Consider the following 20904-nt stretch of genomic DNA (forward strand, 5'->3'; position numbering starts at 1 on the left):
TGTCTATATTTAGAAATGTAAAACATCATCATCGATTGAAGAGTGTTTACAAGAAGTTAGGAACTGTCAATAAATAAATATTGTTTCTTTGTTACTATGAACCCTAACAATATTGTTTCTTTGTTACTATGAACCCTAACAATACGTACGTGTACATATATACCATCACAACCAACGTTCACTGAGCAACGTGTATTATTCGCGATATCGAATGCGCACCTGCAAGCCGGAAGTACTCTGACGTCAGACCGGGTGTGTTTTCTGGTGTGGTGTACCTGTTCAAGCAAGTGAATATCGTACTGATCTTAGCACTTTGTTTTATCTTTCCTGTCAGGTCTCATGAACAGCCGGTAAGTTATCGTCTGTACAGCTCTTGTTTCAACAACTGGACTGGAAACTTTACATTACTGTCCCATTTAACGCTTTTGAACAACTATATTTTATAACACTCGTTTAACTACATTCTGACAGGTGCTAAAAATACACATGAAGCTATGAAAGTCAGCATGTTACATTAAATAATGAAATTGGCATTGGCTGTGGCTAGGTACACTGAAGATGATAGAAATTTATCGTGAATAAGACCCATTTAATATGTACATATACTCTACATGTACCTGTATCAACTCAGTACTCTACTGCACTTAGTAGCCTTTGAAGTATTGGCTATACTGGATCTATGTAGTTAGTTGTATGATTACTTTATATTGATATATTGAAAGCGGAAACAGTGATAAATAATTACTGTAAGTATGTGCACATACTGTAACCAACATTGTAGTATCAATAAATAAACGTGTATAACTCAATATAGCCAGGAGGATCTTTCTTCCTACGGTATATGTGTATATATGGGCATGTCTAGATGACTTCAGTTCAGTCTCTCCTGTATAACTATCACACTATTAGAAGACGTTCAAGTGACAGGTATGTCTCACTGTCTTATACATAGGCTAGAGTCAGATGCATGTAATGTATTACATACATTTGAATATCTGATACAATGCATGTACATCAAAAATCTACAATATAAATGTAGGTTCCTATATATATATATATTGTACATGCACAGTTACTTTTGCTATAATTTAGGTATATTTGATTTAGTTATACTTTATATTATATATAAATTTATCACTGTATTCTATAATGTAATAATGTCTTGCATGATTTTGAGTTGTTCCTGATTTATACATGTGTGTATACGTATATATAATCAAGTATGTGATTTCTCACACAATAGCCATAAAATCTCAATCAATTTTACTGTATTGGTTAAGTTAATTAGTCATACAATACATAAACATAATGATTAATTCAGATGTGTATACTCAAATGGTATACACCAGGACTTGTATGCATGAAAAATCTTAAATGGTTAAGAAAATGCTTAAGTTAAAAATTCTGTTAAGCAGATTGATTTTTGTGCTAAGTATATTGCTTATCTTGTTAATACTTATAGTCAAACATTGATAAATATGTACATATTTAATACCAATATATTCTTAAATAAATTTTCGACATGGAAAACACAACTTCAAACACGAAATAATATATAAACATACCTTTATTTCACTATGAACGTGGATATCTGACTGCATTTTCCACGTTCATAGTGAAATAAAGGTATGTTAATATATTATTTCGTGTTTGAAGTTGTGTTTTCCATGTCGAAAATTTATTTAAGAATATATTGGTATTAAATATGTACATATTTATCCATGTTGACGGAATACGGGCGACTTTTGTAGAGGCAGGTGTACCTCTTCCAAGAGAGTCGTTGGTTCCCTTGTCCTTTTATATAGTACACATGTATACACAGCAGACTTTCTCACAACCTACGTTTCAAGTCCCTGTGGTAATACCCACTTGTACCAGTTACTTGACCTTTTTTTAACCCCCTATTGAAAAATTGTATTATTGTAGGTTCAGATATAAGGCATGCAGACCTTACGTGGCATCCTCCTTAGAAATAAATGTATACAGAGTTGCTTATCCAAAAATGCAAGGATATACATGCATGAAGCTGCAATTTAGATTGTCTTTGAAATGAAAGCTAGGACACATAGTTTGCACCGTCAGTGTGTGCTTCTTGCACTTAAATTATCACATCTTTGTATATATAGCACAATTTAATGAATGATTTAAATTTCAGAATAATTTATATTTTATTATTTGTTAATTATTAGTCTAACAAGTAAAGATTTAATTAGTAAAATCAAGTCATATACTTGTACCGACAACCAGCTTTGATTTTTCGTGTTTTTATTATTATTTTAGATACGTGTAGCATATTTTCACACATCTTAAATTTGAATTATCAAAAGCTATGTAATATTGAATATTAACAGTAGATTTTTTTTTAATTTATTGCATTAAAAAAATAATGATTATGAGGGGTTGAAGTAGCCAATTAGCAAGGGGGAAATTTGATGAAATAAGACCAGTAGTTAGGTGAGGGTATGAGTAGTTAGGTGAGGGTAGGTCACTGCATGAGTACACTGTTTTTCAGGTGAGGAATGCATGTATGGATAGTATGCACGGATACTTTGGGGATCTATACTTAAAGGTAAATCATTGTATCATATTAGATCTAATCCATCATTCATTTTGGGTTTTTGAAAATCATGCTTCTCCTGGAAGTCATGTTTCTCACAATCTTATTCATTTTGAGTTGATAATTGATTACCCACATTTTCCCTAAATCCTTTTTGCGATAACTAATACTGTGTGTATTTTTGGGTCTTTATTTAAATTAATTGCTATCCTTATGAAAAAGTTTGCTGAAGTGGTATTCCAATTGCAATGGTTCTGCATCAGGTCTGAATCACAACCAGGTAGCTCAATTGGAATAGCATATCTGACTATTGCTTCGTGGTCTTGAGTTTGAGTCCACGTCTTTAGTCATCTGGTCGTACATTTTTTCCGCTTCTAATAACATAATATTCTAAATGTAAATGTACATGTGTAACAGGAGAAGAAAAATGTACATGTAGTTACTAGACTATAGGACTCCAACTGATGGGACCTCTTAACAGAACACCGGATACTCTACCAATTGAGCTACCTGGTCAGCTCACAGGGGCCATCTAAATGAAAATGGATGTTTTCATACATATTTTGTTTTTGGTGGATGGACTGATGAGTAGATATGACAGTCATGTGATTATTTTTTCAAAAAATATGAGATTTGAAAAAATATTAAAAAAACAGGATATTTTCTAATCTAGATTGTTTTATAGTAAATATCCTGATTTTTTATATTAAAAAAAAATCACATGACTGTCATATCTACTCATCAGTCCATCCACCAAATACAAAAAAAATGTATGACAACATCCATTTTCATTGAGTTGGCCCCCTGTGGGTCAGCTAAGATTAAACCAGTCCAATTCCGCTACATTCCTCCCTCCTTTCTCCAAGTCTTTGTTCCTGGAGATCACATATCCCCTGCTCAGCATATCCTCTGTGCTTGAAACAGGGGTTAGCAAGCTCACCAATTTTGTAACAGAAAAAGAGAAAATGAAGTGGTCAAACTGAGATTCTAACCCGGGACATCCAAACACAAGCTGGGTGCTTAAATGTTTGACTTTTTTTTGCTTGCTCTCATTTTACGCACAGCATGTCAAAGTTGATAACTAAAAGAAATTAAGCATTTTAACCTTTTGATATCGTCAGTCTTAAAAATCCTTATAAAATTAAGATTATTATGCATAATTCTATAAATATATTATACTAAATGTGCCACACTAGCTCAAAATTCATCATCATCAGGTATTTTTCTGTCTTAATTACATTAAATTGTCTGATTACGGTAACTATCATGTCTTTCATTAACTAATGTCCTCGTATGTTCATTTATCTATTTTATCAGTAGGCAACATTTTGTGATTTTTTTTAAATAAAGAATATTACAACAACATAATGAGGCTTTTAACATTAGAATACTCTTACACAGGTACTATGTAGGCATATATTGCACAGTTGTTGAATTGGCATTCTTAATTATGATTTTTGATACTTAATTAAAATTGCATATTTATTTCATTTTGAATGGTTTCTTATATTGTTTTTGTGTTTTGGCATGTTTGTTTGTGGGTATTTCAAGAAGGTTTTGAAATGGTTACACTTTCTTATTATTAGATTTAATTGCATGACTTTGTGTGGCTCTTCAAAGAAAACTACACACAAAGCAATCATGCTCGTCTCAATAGAAAATCAATATGTTCCTATATCAACAGCCAATTAGCGTATTCCAGTAATTATAAATTCAAAGTGAAGACGTGTGTGTAGCTTTCAAGCCTTGTAAACTAACAACAAAATGTGTACTACTGGGAGCCCTAGGGGACGATAAATTGTGCTTATCTGAGTATATGCATGTACAATGTAATGTTTATTTTGTCAGTACAATGTATATGCATGCATATACAATGTTATTTGATTATATGTAGTAATAAAAGGGGAAGTTACTTATAATTTCTCATATTTTTAATCATGAGTACTGTACATACAGTAGGTTTTACAGTACATACTGTACAGTGTATGCTGGTAAATTAAGATATTTTCATCATACAGTATAAGATTCACCTATAATTTAAAAGATGAAACTGCGTGTGAAAGCTAGTTTAAGTATACTTATTAATACATTTAAAGATGCTTTACCGCTGATAATTGGTAATTTTTCTCTATCAAAAATAGTAGACGATTTAGAATTTTTCTTCAGTTACAAAAGTTACTTACTTTACACCTTTACCACCATTGAAAAGTTTGAGCTTCTAATTTTACTTCAAGTTAAAAATATGAAAAATGATTAATTGCATCCCGAAAAAATTCCGTGGCACTATATCCTATATAGAATGCAATACTGATTGTGCATTCACCAAAGGCAAAACACATTATTTTATATTATTTTTTGTGTTAATTAGACATACTAATACACGATTAAACACCAATTATTGTTCAAATGCTGAATATCATTTATGCTCTGTCGGCGGTGGAGCATCTTTAAGAGGGATATATATAAACAAGAAATGTTAATTTCAACAGTTAACAAATTGTAATCTGGCTGCTAATAACTTTGCAACAATTAATTCATTAACATTCAATCTGTGACATTAAAAAGAAAATATCATCCGTAATATAATTTAATCTTCCTAAAAAAACAGCCTACCTGTCAGTATTTCTTTTCATATTATGGATTTCAAAGAATACTTAAGATTTTTCCTTAACTTCTATAATTTCCTATGGAAAATTTTAAGTTAACAGATTCCTTACAGTGAAGGATTTCCTTAAACTTACAGAATATTTATAAAATGAAAGTGGGCTCAGATTATATTTTCTTTTGTAATTCACTAGCTTGGTATTCATGGACTTATGAATCAAGACAAAAAGTTGATTAATGCTTAAAAAAATAGCAATATAAAAGGAGAGCTAGGAAGCGTATCTGTATGACTTAAGGACTTTGATGAGTATTTGAGTTAGTATCAGTAGGTACGGGCAGATAATTAGGCTGCACTGCAGTAATATGTTGAGAAATATGAGGTCTGATACCAGTGTAGGGTAGGTAATATCTAGCCGTGCATTCCATTTGCGGGTTCATACCAATTGTACCATATAGTTCTGCTGTATCAGTAATGGAACGTGCTGTACCAACCAAACTGAAGCCGAACCGGTAAAAGTGGTTTGTTTCTTGATATATAAGTCATTAGATTAGTGTTTAAATCACAAAGGTTAACTCAGTTTAATTCCTCATTTATAAGAAATTTAGCCATAAAGTTTGGGCCCCAGAGGAGGATCGTGGTAAAGATGTCGCGACATTACCACAAGCCCTTCATCTCTGGGTTACAAGTTCGAATCCCATGTGGGGCAGGCGCCAGCTAGGTTACATACTGACTGATTGCTGGTCAATGGTTTTTCCATGGGTACTCCAGCTTTCCTCCACCAACAACCTGGCATGCCTTAGGACATTAAACTAACAAAACCAAACAAACATTTCTGATTTTCACTCCACAGAAACATTGTATGGGAAGCCGTGTCGCAAGAATAGCAAAGCCAGCAATAGCCAAAATGACAACAGAGACGGAATGTGCCAAATTCCCCGAACCAATTCAGAAAGTCAATAGCTTCTTGGAAAAGCTACATGTAAAAGCAAGATGTGAAGTATACCCACGTACTACAGATGTGAAACGATTCAAGGTGAAAGATGAATATGTAAAATGGCAGGTAGACTGTCCCGACTATAACCCCACGGTATACACATCAGAAGGAGTGTTAAAAGGACCTGTGTGGGCAGACCCTGATTTACTGTAAGTATATCGTTATGCCAGACTACCGAGACTATAAATATTCCATCTTTACATAATACAGAGTTAACTCCCTTGCGGGATTTTTTATTCATTTTGACGTCATTATTTTGTAATTGCAATATAGTTGATTTCTCCGAAAAGTATGATGATGAAAACACATGATATCACATTAAATACCTACCTGCAAGGGCAGATAACTCTGTATTATGCAAATACTGTAGTGTCAATATAGTTGTTAAATTTTCACAGGGGTTAAAATTTTGCTGCCATATTTACTTTTACGAAATTAATTGTGGGGTTTATTTTCATTTGTAATATGTCTGAATCATCCGAGATTAACTAGGTCCATCGCTTTTAATATGATTTATTTGCTTCCAAAAATTATTATGAGGTATGTTTGCTTGTTTAATTTACAGAGAAGAAGGTGTTCAAAAAGAAGTTAAAATTTCTTGGAATAGTATTGATGGCAAAGTGAGTCGAAAAAGCTTCATGGGAGATTACAAGATAGGTGACGACAACCTGCCAAGGTATGTTTACACACAATTAACTTCATAAGTAAATATTAACGATGTAAAACGAGATCAATAATTTTGCAGAGTCGTAAAAGTACGTAGCTTACCGTTAATACTATGTTCATCATCACCTCCTGATCAAATTAATTAAAATAAATTTAATGTTAATTTTCATAACGCAGGTTGTCTTGTGTTTCCCGCCTTCGTCCAAATTATTGCCCATTAGTTGACAATAACTCTGCCAGAGGGCAAAACAGGGAAAAGAATCTTCTTTGTTTACATAGATTATGCAGGAAATCTTACATGTATTTGATGTTGTAATCTCATATTAGGTCATTGATGTATATTTTCGTCTGTTATTGTTGTTTTAAAGAAACTTCAGATTTTTGTTCAGGAAAGGTAGCGGGCCTTTAAATACAACCTTTGCGATAAATAAGTCCTGCAAAAATGTTATAAGTAAAACCATATCAGGGATTTCCCTCCCGGTTTTAACTTTGGCATTCCCAGGGACTCCTAGGTTTGAAGTTTGGGAGTACCGTTATAAAACATTGGAGACTTTTTGTTAAAATTTATTGTAGAACTTTCTATGCTGTATCAGAAAATGTATCTTGTACTGTAATAACTGTATATGCTTTTGAAAAAATTAGACAATTATTGATTCTAGTTATCTAATTGACCTATAATTTTCATTTTAAATTCCTTTCCCCATTAAGTCCCAAGGACTCCAATCATTTTATTTTAGGAGTCCCTATGCATTTTTGTGCGGCAGAGATGCAGAAAACCTGCATTCAGAAAATCCCTGCCATATTAGTCTAAATTGCAAAATTAAAGCTACATTGTAGAATAATGGACTGTAACATTCACTTTTGCATGTTTCAGAAATCCTAGTGGACGTACAGGACTAAAAGGTCGCGGATGTTTAGGACGCTGGGGACCAAATCACGCAGCAGATCCCATTGTTACACGGTAAGAAATAGGTCGTTGGGGTCCTCATCACACAGCCGATTTCATTGTTACATGTTACGATATTACACCCAAGTATAACCCATGGCCAATACTGACTGTATTCTGTGAGTAATATGAAAAGATGTAACTCATTGACACGCTGCTTAATTGTCTGTTATACATATATGCAGATATTTTTTTCCCTTTATGAGCTGATCAAGTAAATTTTTAAGCCAATGAAAATGCCTGTTACAAGCAAAAGTGAATTATTATGAAATAAATGTAAAATATCCTTCTTTAAAAAATTCTTAAAGGTGGCTACGTGATGAAAAGGAGGAGAAAGTTAAAGGAGGTGATGGAAGAAATGTGTTACAGTTCGTTGCAGTTCAGAGACGAGACAATAAGCAATGGGCCTTGCCTGGGGTGAGTTGATGTCTATCACTTAAATTAAACATTTACGGTAAATCTGCACTTTCATTAGCGTCTAATCAATCGTTTAGTAAATCACACACGGAAGAAAGTTGTAATCTCAAATATTTTGTATAGCCTACCTAATGTTAAAATGAAAGTGCTGGAAATGGTCCTTGTTATCTTATATTTTAGTTTTTAACAAGCAAAACAAAAAAAATCACAGATATTTCTTATCCTGGCTCCAAGATCTAAAAAAAAAAAAAATTGTTGACAGAATTAGTTTGTTAAACCGATAAAAAATTACTTTTTACGACATCATCTGAGTTTGTCTCGGTCAAAACAAAGATGCATGGCTTTATGGTGTGGTTAAGTATGAAATGTTAACATTGTTTTTGTCTGTTGATAATTTTGTTGTCAGAATTAATATGTAATGTAATATGTACTGACAATATTTTCAGGGTATGGTTGACCCCGGCGAGGTCATTACACAGACGTTAAAACGTGAGTTTGGGGAAGAAGCCATGAACTCATTAGAAATGTCAGAGGAAGAAAAGAGGAACATTGAAGTAGCTATTGATGATTTATTCCATAAAGGTGTAGAGGTAAGTACATACATTCTACAATACTTCGCTAGGTATATCTCATAGCTTAGAAAGTACATACATTCTTCAATACTTCACTGGGTATATCTCATAGCTTAGAAAGTACATACATTCTTCAATACTTCACTGGGTATATCTCATAGCTTAGAAAGTACATACATTCTTCCATACTTCACTGGGTATATCTCATAGCTAAGAAAGTACATACATTCTTCAATACTCAAGTACATACATTCTTCCATACTTCACTGGGTATATCTCATAGCTAAGAAAGTACATACATTCTTCCATACTTCACTGGGTATATCTCATAGCTAAGAAAGTACATACATTCTTCAATACTCAAGTACATACATTCTTCCATACTTCACTGGGTATATCTCATAGCTAAGAAAGTACATACATTCTTCCATACTTCACTGGGTATATCTCATAGCTAAGAAAGTACATACATTCTTCCATACTTCACTGGGTATATCTCATAGCTAAGAAAGTACATACATTCTTCAATATTCACTGGGTATGTCATAGAGTTAAGAAAGTACATACATTCTTCCATACATGTACTTCACTGGGTATATCTCATAGCTAAGAAAGTACATACATTCTTCCATACATGTACTTCACTGGATATATCTCATAGCTTGGAAAACTCTTACTTAAGGGATAGACAGCTTACACTTGCTAAACAATTACCCAATGTTATCAATACAAGAAGCACATTTCGCCAGTTACATTATCAAGTATAATTTGATCCTATGACAATGATAAAATGAAAATGCTTTTAAACAACTGAATTCCCATCCTTTAATTATAAATGAAAGCTGACTGATCACATATAACCCTGCCTCCCCTATACATGTTCAGGTTCCCATTATAAAGTCATTTATTATCTTTTTTACAGATATATAAAGGCTATGTAGATGACCCTCGTAATACTGACAACTCATGGATGGAAACAGTAGCTTTGAACTTCCATGACGAATCTGGGAAAGGAGTTAGTAAAATTCAGTTAAATGCTGGTAAGTACATGTTCCTCTCTGCTGTGTTACCTCTAGTTCTGGATTGGTAGAGAAGTTGATGGGTGATGATTTTTCTCTAGGTCCTCTGAAACATTGCACTTCCTGAAATGACCCTGACTACTTATTGAAATAAAACAAAATAATTTTACTCTTTGGCAAGATGTTTTGAGGCAAAAAATTACAATTATTCTTACATAGTATGGTTTTCAAAAATGAATAATTCCATTTGGTTTCTTTGGCCTGAACTAAAAGTGACAGAGGATGTATTTGATAGCCATCTGCTTACAGTTATATAGATTTTTTCAGCTTTCCTCAATGTGTTTAATAAGTCTTGTACTCAATTTTGTAAATCTGTCGCAGTTTCATCCCTTCTGTATGATTAGACTTCACCAGATGTGGATTATTTTTATCTTGAGTTTCAGAAATGTCAGACTGCAGTGTCATGAACGTTCCTTCAATTTAAGGAATATCTTGATTTAAAATTCTCCATAGGAAAGCATTTCAGAAGAAATCGTAGGTGAAGTAGCCTTCCTTATAATCTGAAGTGGCTTTCCTATTGGGAACTTTAAGATAAAGATGCTCCACCGCTAACACAGCATAAACAATACTCATCATCTGAACTGATGTTCAATCGTGTAGATATTTGTCTAATTAGCACAAAAATACAAATGAAATAGTTTATTTTGCTTTTGGTACATGCACATGCACAATATACTTCATTCCACATAGGATGTAGTGACATGGATTTTTTGCGTGACACAATCAATTATTTTTAATATTTTTGTCTTGAAGTAAAATAAGAAACTGAAACTTTTCAATGGTGGTAAAGGTGTAAAGTAACTTTCATAAATGAAGAAAAATACTAATATCTGTCTGCTCCTGTTTTTGATAGAGAAAAAACACCATTCCTCAGCAGTTGAGCATCATTAGTGGTAAGGAATTCCATTAAGAAAAGGAATGTTCACGAAACTGAACCTAGGTGAAGGTTGTATCAATATAAAATATTTGTAAATCATGATTTACTGTTACAGGTGACGATGCCATAGGAGTTCAATGGATGGATCTTACTAGTAAACTAGAAATCTACGCCAGCCACATAGACTTTTTACAGGAAGTAGCCAGAATGCACAACGCAAGCTGGTGAACCGTAGCGAGGTTATAGTAGTTATATTTTACATACAATTTATTTATGTTTCACCTTCTTCTTGAGATAAGGTTGGGTCAGCTTCACTGTCTTGGAATACGGTAAAGATCAGCCTGCATGTCTTAAAATAAGATCAAGGTCAGCCTTCACCTTCTTAAAATAAGGTCAAGATCAGTCTTCATGTCTTGAAATAAGGTCCAGATCAGCTTTTACCTTCTTAAAATAAGGTCAAGGTCAGCCTTTTTGTCTTGAAATAAGGTCAAGGTTAACTGTCAATGTCTTGAAAAGGTCAAGGTCAGCTTTGTCCCTTCTTAGATAAGGTCAAGTTCAGCTTTTACCTTCTTGAAATAAGGTCAAGGTCAGCCTTATCCTGTTGACAAGACAACCATTATGTTTACAAAATCAATGATTAACATGTAATGAGTCGGACAAAGAAAGAAGATTCACCAGTGATAAAGCTTTGTAATACAAAATGTATGATATTTGTAGTACATGTATATGTATTCCATCTGCAGTTGGAAGAAAAGGTTTCTGATTACAAAAGATGTTTGAAATCCATGTGACCTATATTTAAGGCAATGTACAACCTTTTTTACTCTTTCATTTTCGTCTTTTTATATGCATACATTATATGTTTCCCACCCGTCAATCAGTGACTTCGTCTATTTAGTATTTTTGCATACTTGTACTTTAGGATTGCACTGCGACCTCAAATCGTTCTCTTTAGCTATAATGGGCAGGAAATATATATATATATATTGTAACATTATAAACAATGATGCAATGCCTTTAAACAATGATGTAATATCATGAATCGAAGACGGCAAAAGGACTGACCCAGTTGGGTAATTCTTAATCACATATTGACTTACAAAAGTATCCTTCAGAATATAGATTATCGTAGTAGTTTGTTGTACAATTCTAAAATTTGTTATCTTTTCATATGAGATTTTTTGTAACTCATATTAAAGTTTTTAATAGGTATTTGCTGGGTAAAGCTTGCTAAAGATTCTTTGGAATGAATATAGAATGAATCCTCATTTAAGATACTCAATCACAGGGACTTGACACATTCAACTTTCTATGAATCAGAATAGACAAAAATACCAATTTTGACCCAACCCTCTGACAACTCATATGTGTCCTAGGGATCGGGTCAATATTTGTATCTTTTTATTCTGGGTCAAAGGACCATGTCAAGTCCCTGTTTTTTATACATGTATTTATATATTTCCTGGTACGGTTATATATAACATGCCCCTGAGGATAGCGCTTAATGTGTAGCCACCTAAACATTTCTGACAATTCTGCTGTGAAATATGTTTTTCTCAGGAAATATGTTTTAGAACCATAAACGTTACTGAGTGTTTAGAATCAGGGTAGTTATATAAGTGTCAATAACCCCTGATATTCCATAATGGACTATGGGTAGTCTTGTCTTTGATTTAGAAGAGTCTAAATATTTTTTCAGGGATGAATAAGTTGATGAGTGTAAATCTAGATGTCATCAACCAATCACTGCCATGCTTTCAAATGGTAACATATGCTCAGTTGAAAATGAATTAAGTTGCCATGGTTTCACTCAATCAACTGTAGATCTGTAGTTGACAACATAAACCCCAAAAATTCTTGTTTCTGAACACATGTATATTATCATATGTGCTTGAATTCTCCTATACTTCACTGAAACCTTAGACACGAAAGTTGTATATCAAACTTTGTCTGTATTCTTGACTTGCATTCAGGGAAAATATACTGGTACTCTGGTAGATATGTGAATTTATATATGATAAGTGCTGATTCTATCACCAATACATTTATCCCTCTTAACGTCATAATGGACTGGTCTAGTCTTTGATTTAGAAGAGTCTAAATTTGTCTGCTGGGGTAAATGAGTAAAGTGTTAATATTCATTCATTCCTCCTTAACTTCATAATCTGACTCTTCTAGTCTTTGGATTACAATGTAAATGAATTGAAATGCATCAATATCTGAAAATTCCCCTTAGCTATTGGTTGTCTTTCACTGAATGTATTTCAATTTGAAAGTATTTCTTTCACACGCTTGGTGTCCATAAAGTTTGGGTATTTTGTAAGAGTTATGCCCCTTGCAATTGGTTCATACATAATCCTGATATGAAAAACAAGTAAATTATAAACTACATTAAGGGGACAATTCAGTCTAAGAGTACATTAAAAGTACAATTCGGTGAGGCTAATTCGTTACATAACCATGAAGCAAAATATGGCATAAATGTATTGTTCCATTGAAATTCCAAATCGTTGATCGATACGATTAAGCAGGTACAACATGGACGCTGTACCCTTACCAGAGTCAAAGTCACGCACGTTAAACAAATGCAATACATAACTACTGAGGAGTTGATGAAATTATTTTTAGACAAGAACATGCATCTAATAATGTTAACACAACTGTAAGATCGTTTTGAGTGGTTCTAGACAAAAAATTCTTTATTACACAGGCAAGGGTCAGGGTTCGGCATACAAGGTTATGTGTAATGGCGATTGAACATTTCGCATACAATTGACTGCAGTGGACTTTTCTGGCATATCACAGTAAAACCAACTAATCTAATTTCCATTAGAACTGGTTTGTTTGCGAAATATGTGCAAGTTTTAATGCACTCTTAGACCGAATTGTCCCTTTAATATTCTCTAATCTTATTGATTATAAAAAAAATACTCAGCTTCTAGTATTCTATCTGGCATGAGGGCATATAGTGTTTACAATCACCATCCTCTGTCTTACAGACGTATCTATATTTAACAGAACTCACAGGCACTTGCCATACTTGTCAATTCACTTAACTTTTAAGGGCAAAGGAGTCAAAAGCCTGTGCAATAGGTAGGATAGTTGTGTATCAGTGTGAAATTGTATTAGTTAATCCAAGACATATTTTATTCTGTTTTTCATGACATATTTCTTACGTGTGACTTATTTTGAACAATTTACTAGCTATCATGCATATAAAAATTACGTCTTACCTAGGACAGAGATTCCTGCCTAGGGTTATAATCAGAATGTAACAAATAATATAAATAATAAATATTAATTATATATTACACATGCAAACTTATTTCAATAGGTTTTATATCAATATAATAACCAGTGTTTTGTTATATTAATTAAATCATAATTATATTCACTTTCCATTTACAATAATAACAACATTCATTAATATTTATTATTGTAGCAGTTACCGTATTTGATCCAATAATCGCCCAGAGCATTTAGAAAAATTGAAAAAATGAAAAGGTGCTAATAAAATGAAATTATTGCAATCTATACAGTTGTGTGTACTTTTGGTCTTTATATATGCCTGGACAATTGAAATTCAGACCTCAAAAAGGTGGAGGGGCGCTTATATGAACATGGGCACTTATTGGGTCGACTACGGTACTAACAATTTCATTTTTACATAATGTACCATAACATTCCTTTCATTAATGAATTTAATTATCATTGCTACCAATTCAAACCCTATTTGTCTTAATGTTTGATGTTGATTCTAAAGTTATAGATTTATTGAGAAAAAGAGTACAGTAGGTATTTCTAGGTTTGTGTCTCATAATCACAGAGAAAAAATTCATTTGGAGAGATTTCCTGGTGATAAAAAATGTGTGCAATCTTGAAAAATCTGAAGTGTAGTTAAATATTAAACTTTATAGAAACATTAGTTATGGAAACAAATATAATATCATTTTGCCACTCCTTTCGCCCCATAGATGTACCTGATGTGCTTGTCAACATTAATATATCTTGCATTTTTAAGCATGCTGTACAAAATAAAATTCTTATGGTGTACAAAATTTCAATATGAAACCATGAAAATTAATTAATTAGATTATATTATTACTGCAACTACGGTAACAAAACCCAGCCAAAGATATTTCTGCACTTGAAATCATATACTTTAACTGTATTCATTTTAGCGAAATCCAAAAATTATCGCAAATATGAAAAAACTAATTATGATTTATCAAAGATTTAGATACTATCGAAATCTCTGGTTTTATTAGCTCAGATATAAATTAGCGCAATTCGGTGGTTCAATACCAGAGATACCTTTTTACAAAATTTAGTGCTGTGCATGAATTAAGTGGTTTCGTGCTAAAATAAAACTACCACTAAAATATGTATATTTACGGTAACACCATGAAAAAAGTAACCATGAAGATTTTGTATTGTACAGTATGTAACTGAAGGGCTTCCATTGTATACCCTGGTGGATGTTACCATTGTTACGGATACGAGTAATCTAAGCCTAACAATTACACTTTAGTTGCTTGTATTTGCGTGATACTTTGTAGCACATTGAATTCGCAATGTTAGTATTTTACGGTATCCTATACTGAACTTATTCGCGAAGATTAAATTTTGCTGTTCTCTAATTCCTGTAATTCTTTGAAGTACGTAGAAGTACTCCGGAATATTTTGCTGGTGTTAAGAATTTGGCAATTGCGGTAAAAACAGGAATCTAGCAAAAATAAATCACCTGCGAAAATTAACCACTATGCAGTATCACTTATCGCTGTACTTAGATACAGTTAATGTCTGTAAACTTATATACCCATATATTTTACTAACAATATTTGTAAAAATAGTGACTTGGGGTAGCTAGGAGGAATTTTCATTTTAATAGTACAATAAATGATAAAAATACCCAGAAACTAGTTATGGGCTAACTTTTATCTAATGTGCTTTTATGTGCTACAATTTACTTATTTTATTTTATTTTTCGTTTGTTTGTTTTGACTATTGTTATTTTTTTCTCTCTTTATGTTCTTGTTTTTGCTCTTTTTATAATTGTCAGAAATGTCATTAATTTGCGAAAACAAAAGAGTCTGTTGTGCTGTTTCATGAAGTCAGTATTTATTTCAAATTGGACATCAAGCTTCTAGTAAGCTCTTGCAAGCTTCATCATTTATCATTAGCTAAAAAAAATTAGAAATATTAGAAAGCTCATTTTCCGTTCTATAATTTGCAAAATCATTGAAATTTTATTTAAAACTTGTCATTATTAAAATTTTATATAAAACTTTAAATTCATTCACTATATAATATCTAAATTCCTATTAATGTTATATGCATAGTTTAAAAGACTTTTTGTTATTTGAGAAAGTGAAATGTTTTTTTGTTGTTAAGAATTACCATGTCTGCTGTGTTATTACGAACTGTGAGTTTGAATGTATACTGGGATATCGGATTGACTGAAGGATAGCAGCTAGTTACTAGAAACGCTGATATAACTCAAAAACTCTCAAATTGTTTTGTTTGATTTTGAGTTTTAATGTTTGTTTATATGAATTGTATGTACCAATTAAACATTTGAAGATATACGAATATGTTTATAATACCTTGTAGTTGTTAATGGTGAATAAATAACATTAGTTGATGCTGCTGATTTTGTTTTATTTTTTCAGTTTTAGGTAATGCATGTCTTAAAATGATCCTATTTCAGAGATCTTTCTGTTAATGGCCATAGACGTCAATGGCAAATTCAAATTGTATTTAAGATTTTATAAGTGATAAGTCATCTACATTCTTCCATTCGTTGATTAAAAACTGCATAAAAGAATGAAGAAGTTTTCATATCAATCTGAGATCGTCCTTCTACTACAGACGTTTCCAATCGGCAGAATGTGTTAATCCTAAACATTGTTACATATCATACATTGAGGCACTTGTACGATAATTCACCCCTGAAATCTTATAACTAAATGCACTCATCTGGTCTTTGTTTAAAAAGAACATAAATTTGTCTCCAGGGGTGAATGAGTTCAGTAAATTCGAATGTTTTGTCTCTCATCAGTAAGCTCAGCTTGTCGAGGACTCATTCAAAGTTGCAAAGAACTTACTTGTGGACGAACGAACGAACTATTTAGAGATTTCCAAGAAAGTTGCAAAACAACTATTGACTGGTTCCTGTCTCGGTTACCCCCCTTGCGGACCGCAGTCTGCTAGAGAGTAGAAAACTATGGAAAGTGTACCATTTTACAAAATACATTGAAATCCTGACAGGGCACGCTCATTTGGGGACTGTCAAGGGTTGTTTAAGTGCAGCCGCCAAGTACTTTATTTAAACTGTGAGAGTCTTCGTGGAGGGAAGTGAAAAAAGTGGTCATGAAAGGAAGATCAATGTCAGCACCTAGCCCATGTGTGTTACAAGATGTAACAAGGTTGTTGCGACGATTGCTCCTGCCACTCAAGAAGTTATAGAAGAAAGTGATAATACCTGACAGTTGAAATAAGTCTAATGACAGTTCTGTCCCAAAAACGACGTAGTCCACATCTGTAGAGCGTTTAGAACCATCCATTTGCTTAGCGTGGAATGCACTTTTCATCGGTGAAGACTAGGCGGTTAACAGCCGACTACAAGTGAACATACATTTGTTCTCAGCCAGATGGAGTCGCGAGGCGATTTCAGACATTCTTGAACATATACACCGCGTCAAAAGTTAAACACCAGTAGCTTATATGACTAATTGTCAAATTACTTTCAAAAGCTGTCTTATGACCGTCTATCTTTAAGGTATATTATCCTTGTGCGTACCTAAAACACGACTGTACCCGTCCACACCGGAGTGACGCCGTGGACGTGCGTTTAGCACAATAGGGTCACTTGCACCAAACTCATTTTTGGTTGTGTGTTGTGTCCCATGATCTGGAAAGCCTTTTTAATGACAACAGAGTCGCATTTCATAATGTATTGGCCAATATGGCAAGATGGAGATTATCAAAAGGCAAGAGACGACAAAGTATCGGAATTAATACGACAATAACGTCTCAGTATGCTATTAAAGCTGTCATGAACGTCTCTCATTCTGTTGCGTCTAGTTATTGGTCGGATGAAAGTCGGTTCTTCCTCAATGTTGCCGATGGTTGCACGAGTGTGTAGGTAGAACGAAGGTTTACTTACCACCAGAGAAACACCCATACCAACAGTTGCATTCGGTGGTGGCTTCGTAATGGTCTAGGTTTTGTTTCTTATGATTGTAAGTTGAATCTCTATAAAATGGTCTTTGATTATTAGAATATCATCTTAGAAAGAGTGTTATTTCCCAATTTTGACAACCATTCACTAATATATATATGATGACAATGCTGGGCCCCATCAATTACGTGATCGCCTTTCCCTAAAACAATGCCATAGACATCCTTCCTTTGCTAGCGAAGAGTCCTGATCTCAACCACATAGAGCATTTGTGGGATCATTTAGGACACCAAGTCAGAACTAGACATCTTCCGGTTCAAAACTTCTAGATTTGACTGCGGCACTCCATGCGGAATCGAAAAGAAGTCCGATGATTAGGATATGTCTTCTAATATGAAGCATGCGATGACATATGACAGTAACACTTACTGCTAACGGAGAATACAACAGATGTTGACAAACAGGTCTTTGTGCAAATAAGACATGTTATCTGTTACTTTTATCATTAATTGGCTTATCATTAATTGGCATGATTAACTTACCGTTTTATTATAATGACCAAACTTGTTAAGCCATTTTATTTTGCAGTTTTGTCTAGCTGGTCTTCCTGCATTGCTAAATGTCTTAATTTAGCAATATTTGAGCTGTAATTAATTGATTGAGAACTTGTATGTACTTTTCTATCGTAAAAAATTAACAGATTATATATACATAAAATGTTATTTGTTTTTTCGTAACATTGAAGTTCGCCGGCATCAACAAAAATAGGGCGGAGCTTAACTTTTGATGCTGCGTATACAAACGTCCTTGGCAAGAAAGGAGCGGAGATATTCCAGATATTCTAGAACATACAAGTGTCCTTAGCCAGAAAGGGGCAAGATATTCCAGACATTCTAGAACATACAAGTGTCCTCAGCCAGAATAGAGCGAATCCAAAATGTCAATAACATACAAGTGTCCTCAGCCAGAATAGAGCGAATCCAAAGTGTCTAGAACACACAAGCGTTCTCAGTCAGATGAGTCGCGATGCTTAAGCTGACTTGACCGTGGTCTGATTAGCCAATGTATATGAATATCCTACACAAGACTTGGATTGCCTGCCTTAGTACCAATTATCTTTGCTAGTCTGTGCTCATACAGTGACTTTGTATTTTCGGAGTGAAGCCTAGCGGAGAGTAGAAAAACTACGGCAGGCAATCCAGTCTACATGCAGACAAGCTGATAGAGATAACTTTGTAGCATTACTAAATCCCCAAACATCTTGCTGTCACTGTGATGAAGTGATTTGATAGTATGCAATCAAGTTTAAATACCAACCGTGGCTGACCGGAGCATATCAATCATTTTTGTGATAGAAAAGAAATCAGCTGAGTGGGACCCGAATATTATCACAGGTGTCTATCAACCGTCAAACATGACTCATGAATGACCTGACATTCAAAACAACTACCCATGTACAGGCACGATGCATGCATGCAATATGTACTGCATGATGTTGTCATCGGCTAGGACGCCTTTTAAGCCGAGAAAAAAAACGTTTCATGACTATGAAGAAGGGGCGCTGGACGTAACCGTTTACCCTTGAAACCTAGAGAGATGATATACTAGTCCCATCTTTTGTCACCAATCCAAGTTATTGCCTCAGAATATAGTACGGTAACATACTGTCGGACACATTTCGGAGAAGTTTCTTATCAATTTAACAATTGGATGGATGAAAAATGATTGACTAGTCAGAATTACCAGGGGAGTTCAAGGCTTTTTTGTATCAATATTCAGCATCGTGTTTTTCTTTGATTACCTTGTACTCTTACACTATATCTCTGGAGAGATGCGTTAGTAGGAAGATGCCTTCATGACTGGGCGTCCCTCCAAATGCCACATCAGTAGGGTTGTACATCGATATATCCCAGCTGTAGTTGACACTGTCCTTTGTAGTAAGGAGTTCAAGGTGTCTAAGCGTAGACATGCCATGTCTGAAGGACTCCAGAGAGAGCAAGGTATGGGAAGTCATAAAACAGCTGGTACCACTGTCGGCAAAGCTGAGAGCACAAATGAGCTTCAAGGCATTCTTTTGTTTGTGGACTAAGTCTTGGGAATCGACCAATTCCACGTCAAGAGAATCAAAGTAGAAGTCAAAGCTTGGAGAAATAATTTAGAAGCAGTAGTTAGAACAACAGTGCAAAAGTAGAATCGAGTTTGGTCAGATGGAAGATGGAACCCGTTAGAACTCCTTCATTGTCAGGTAAGTGTATGGCAATTGTCATCTCTATGCAACTTGCGTCTTAAAAATCCGGCTTGTAGTCTGTGTGACTAGCACATATCCTGTCTCGGTGTAAAGTAGCTCTACAGCAGGGAAGTTATCAGTTAACTTGTATCAACGTGCCTTGACTTTAAGGAATTACTTAAACTTTTAAAAAAAAGAAAAGTTACCGAGCTAACCTCATCTTCTTTAATACTTTGCTTAAGGAGAATCTTAATTTTTCATGTAAGGGATTATCATTCCTATGCTGTGAGATGTGGAATTCAAATTGCAAGCCTTAGCCTGAGTAGTTTTGTAATATTTACTAAATTAACTAGGTGAGTGATACAGGCTTTATGGCCCTCTTAATTGATACAAGGCCTCTCTTATTGGGTTCCTGCTATTGCTTATTGTACAAATACTACAGTAAAACTTTCTTAAGGCGATTCTGCTCTACTTGATACGAAATTCGCTTATTTAAGCATTGATGTCACTTTTTTTTTTAATTTTATCGGGGTATGAAAAAAATATTTGTTTGCAAACTGTGTGAATCCGCGTAACGGATTCTCACAAAAGTTTGCAAACAATTTTTTTTTCATAACCCGATAAAATTAAAAAAATAGTGACATCAATACTTATAATTAATTTTATACTCTATTTGAAAAAATGAAGAATGTTTAAATGTAACCTTATAGTGGTTTTCAAGGGATTATTTTTTCAGAATCAATACGCAACGTCAATGTCTCTATTGTGACGTCACGATAAC

At 33.9% G+C, this 20904-nt stretch overlaps 1 protein-coding gene across 2 annotated transcripts; it reads left to right on the plus strand.

Annotated features, from left to right (window-relative positions):
* Window positions 1–208: 208 nt before the first annotated feature.
* Window positions 209–16358, plus strand: LOC138331313 (putative nudix hydrolase 6). Of its 2 annotated transcripts, XR_011209681.1 has the most exons (10): window positions 209–350; window positions 2513–2569; window positions 6013–6305; window positions 6722–6832; window positions 7697–7783; window positions 8077–8185; window positions 8632–8775; window positions 9680–9797; window positions 10829–11105; window positions 11137–16358. XR_011209681.1 is itself a non-coding variant. In XM_069278840.1 (9 exons), exons 2-9 carry the CDS (start codon window positions 2528–2530, stop codon window positions 10939–10941), a joined length of 1017 nt encoding a protein of 338 aa, XP_069134941.1. In that variant the 5' UTR covers window positions 209–350; window positions 2513–2527; the 3' UTR covers window positions 10942–16358. The 2 variants fall into 2 exon arrangements, 1 of the variants encoding a protein (XP_069134941.1); XM_069278840.1 differs by having other exon boundaries at window positions 10829–16358.
* Window positions 16359–20904: the final 4546 nt, after the last annotated feature.

The sequence above is a fragment of the Argopecten irradians genome, chromosome 9 (genome assembly GCF_041381155.1).
Source record: "Argopecten irradians isolate NY chromosome 9, Ai_NY, whole genome shotgun sequence".
In the NCBI taxonomy this organism is placed as follows: domain Eukaryota; kingdom Metazoa; phylum Mollusca; class Bivalvia; order Pectinida; family Pectinidae; genus Argopecten; species Argopecten irradians.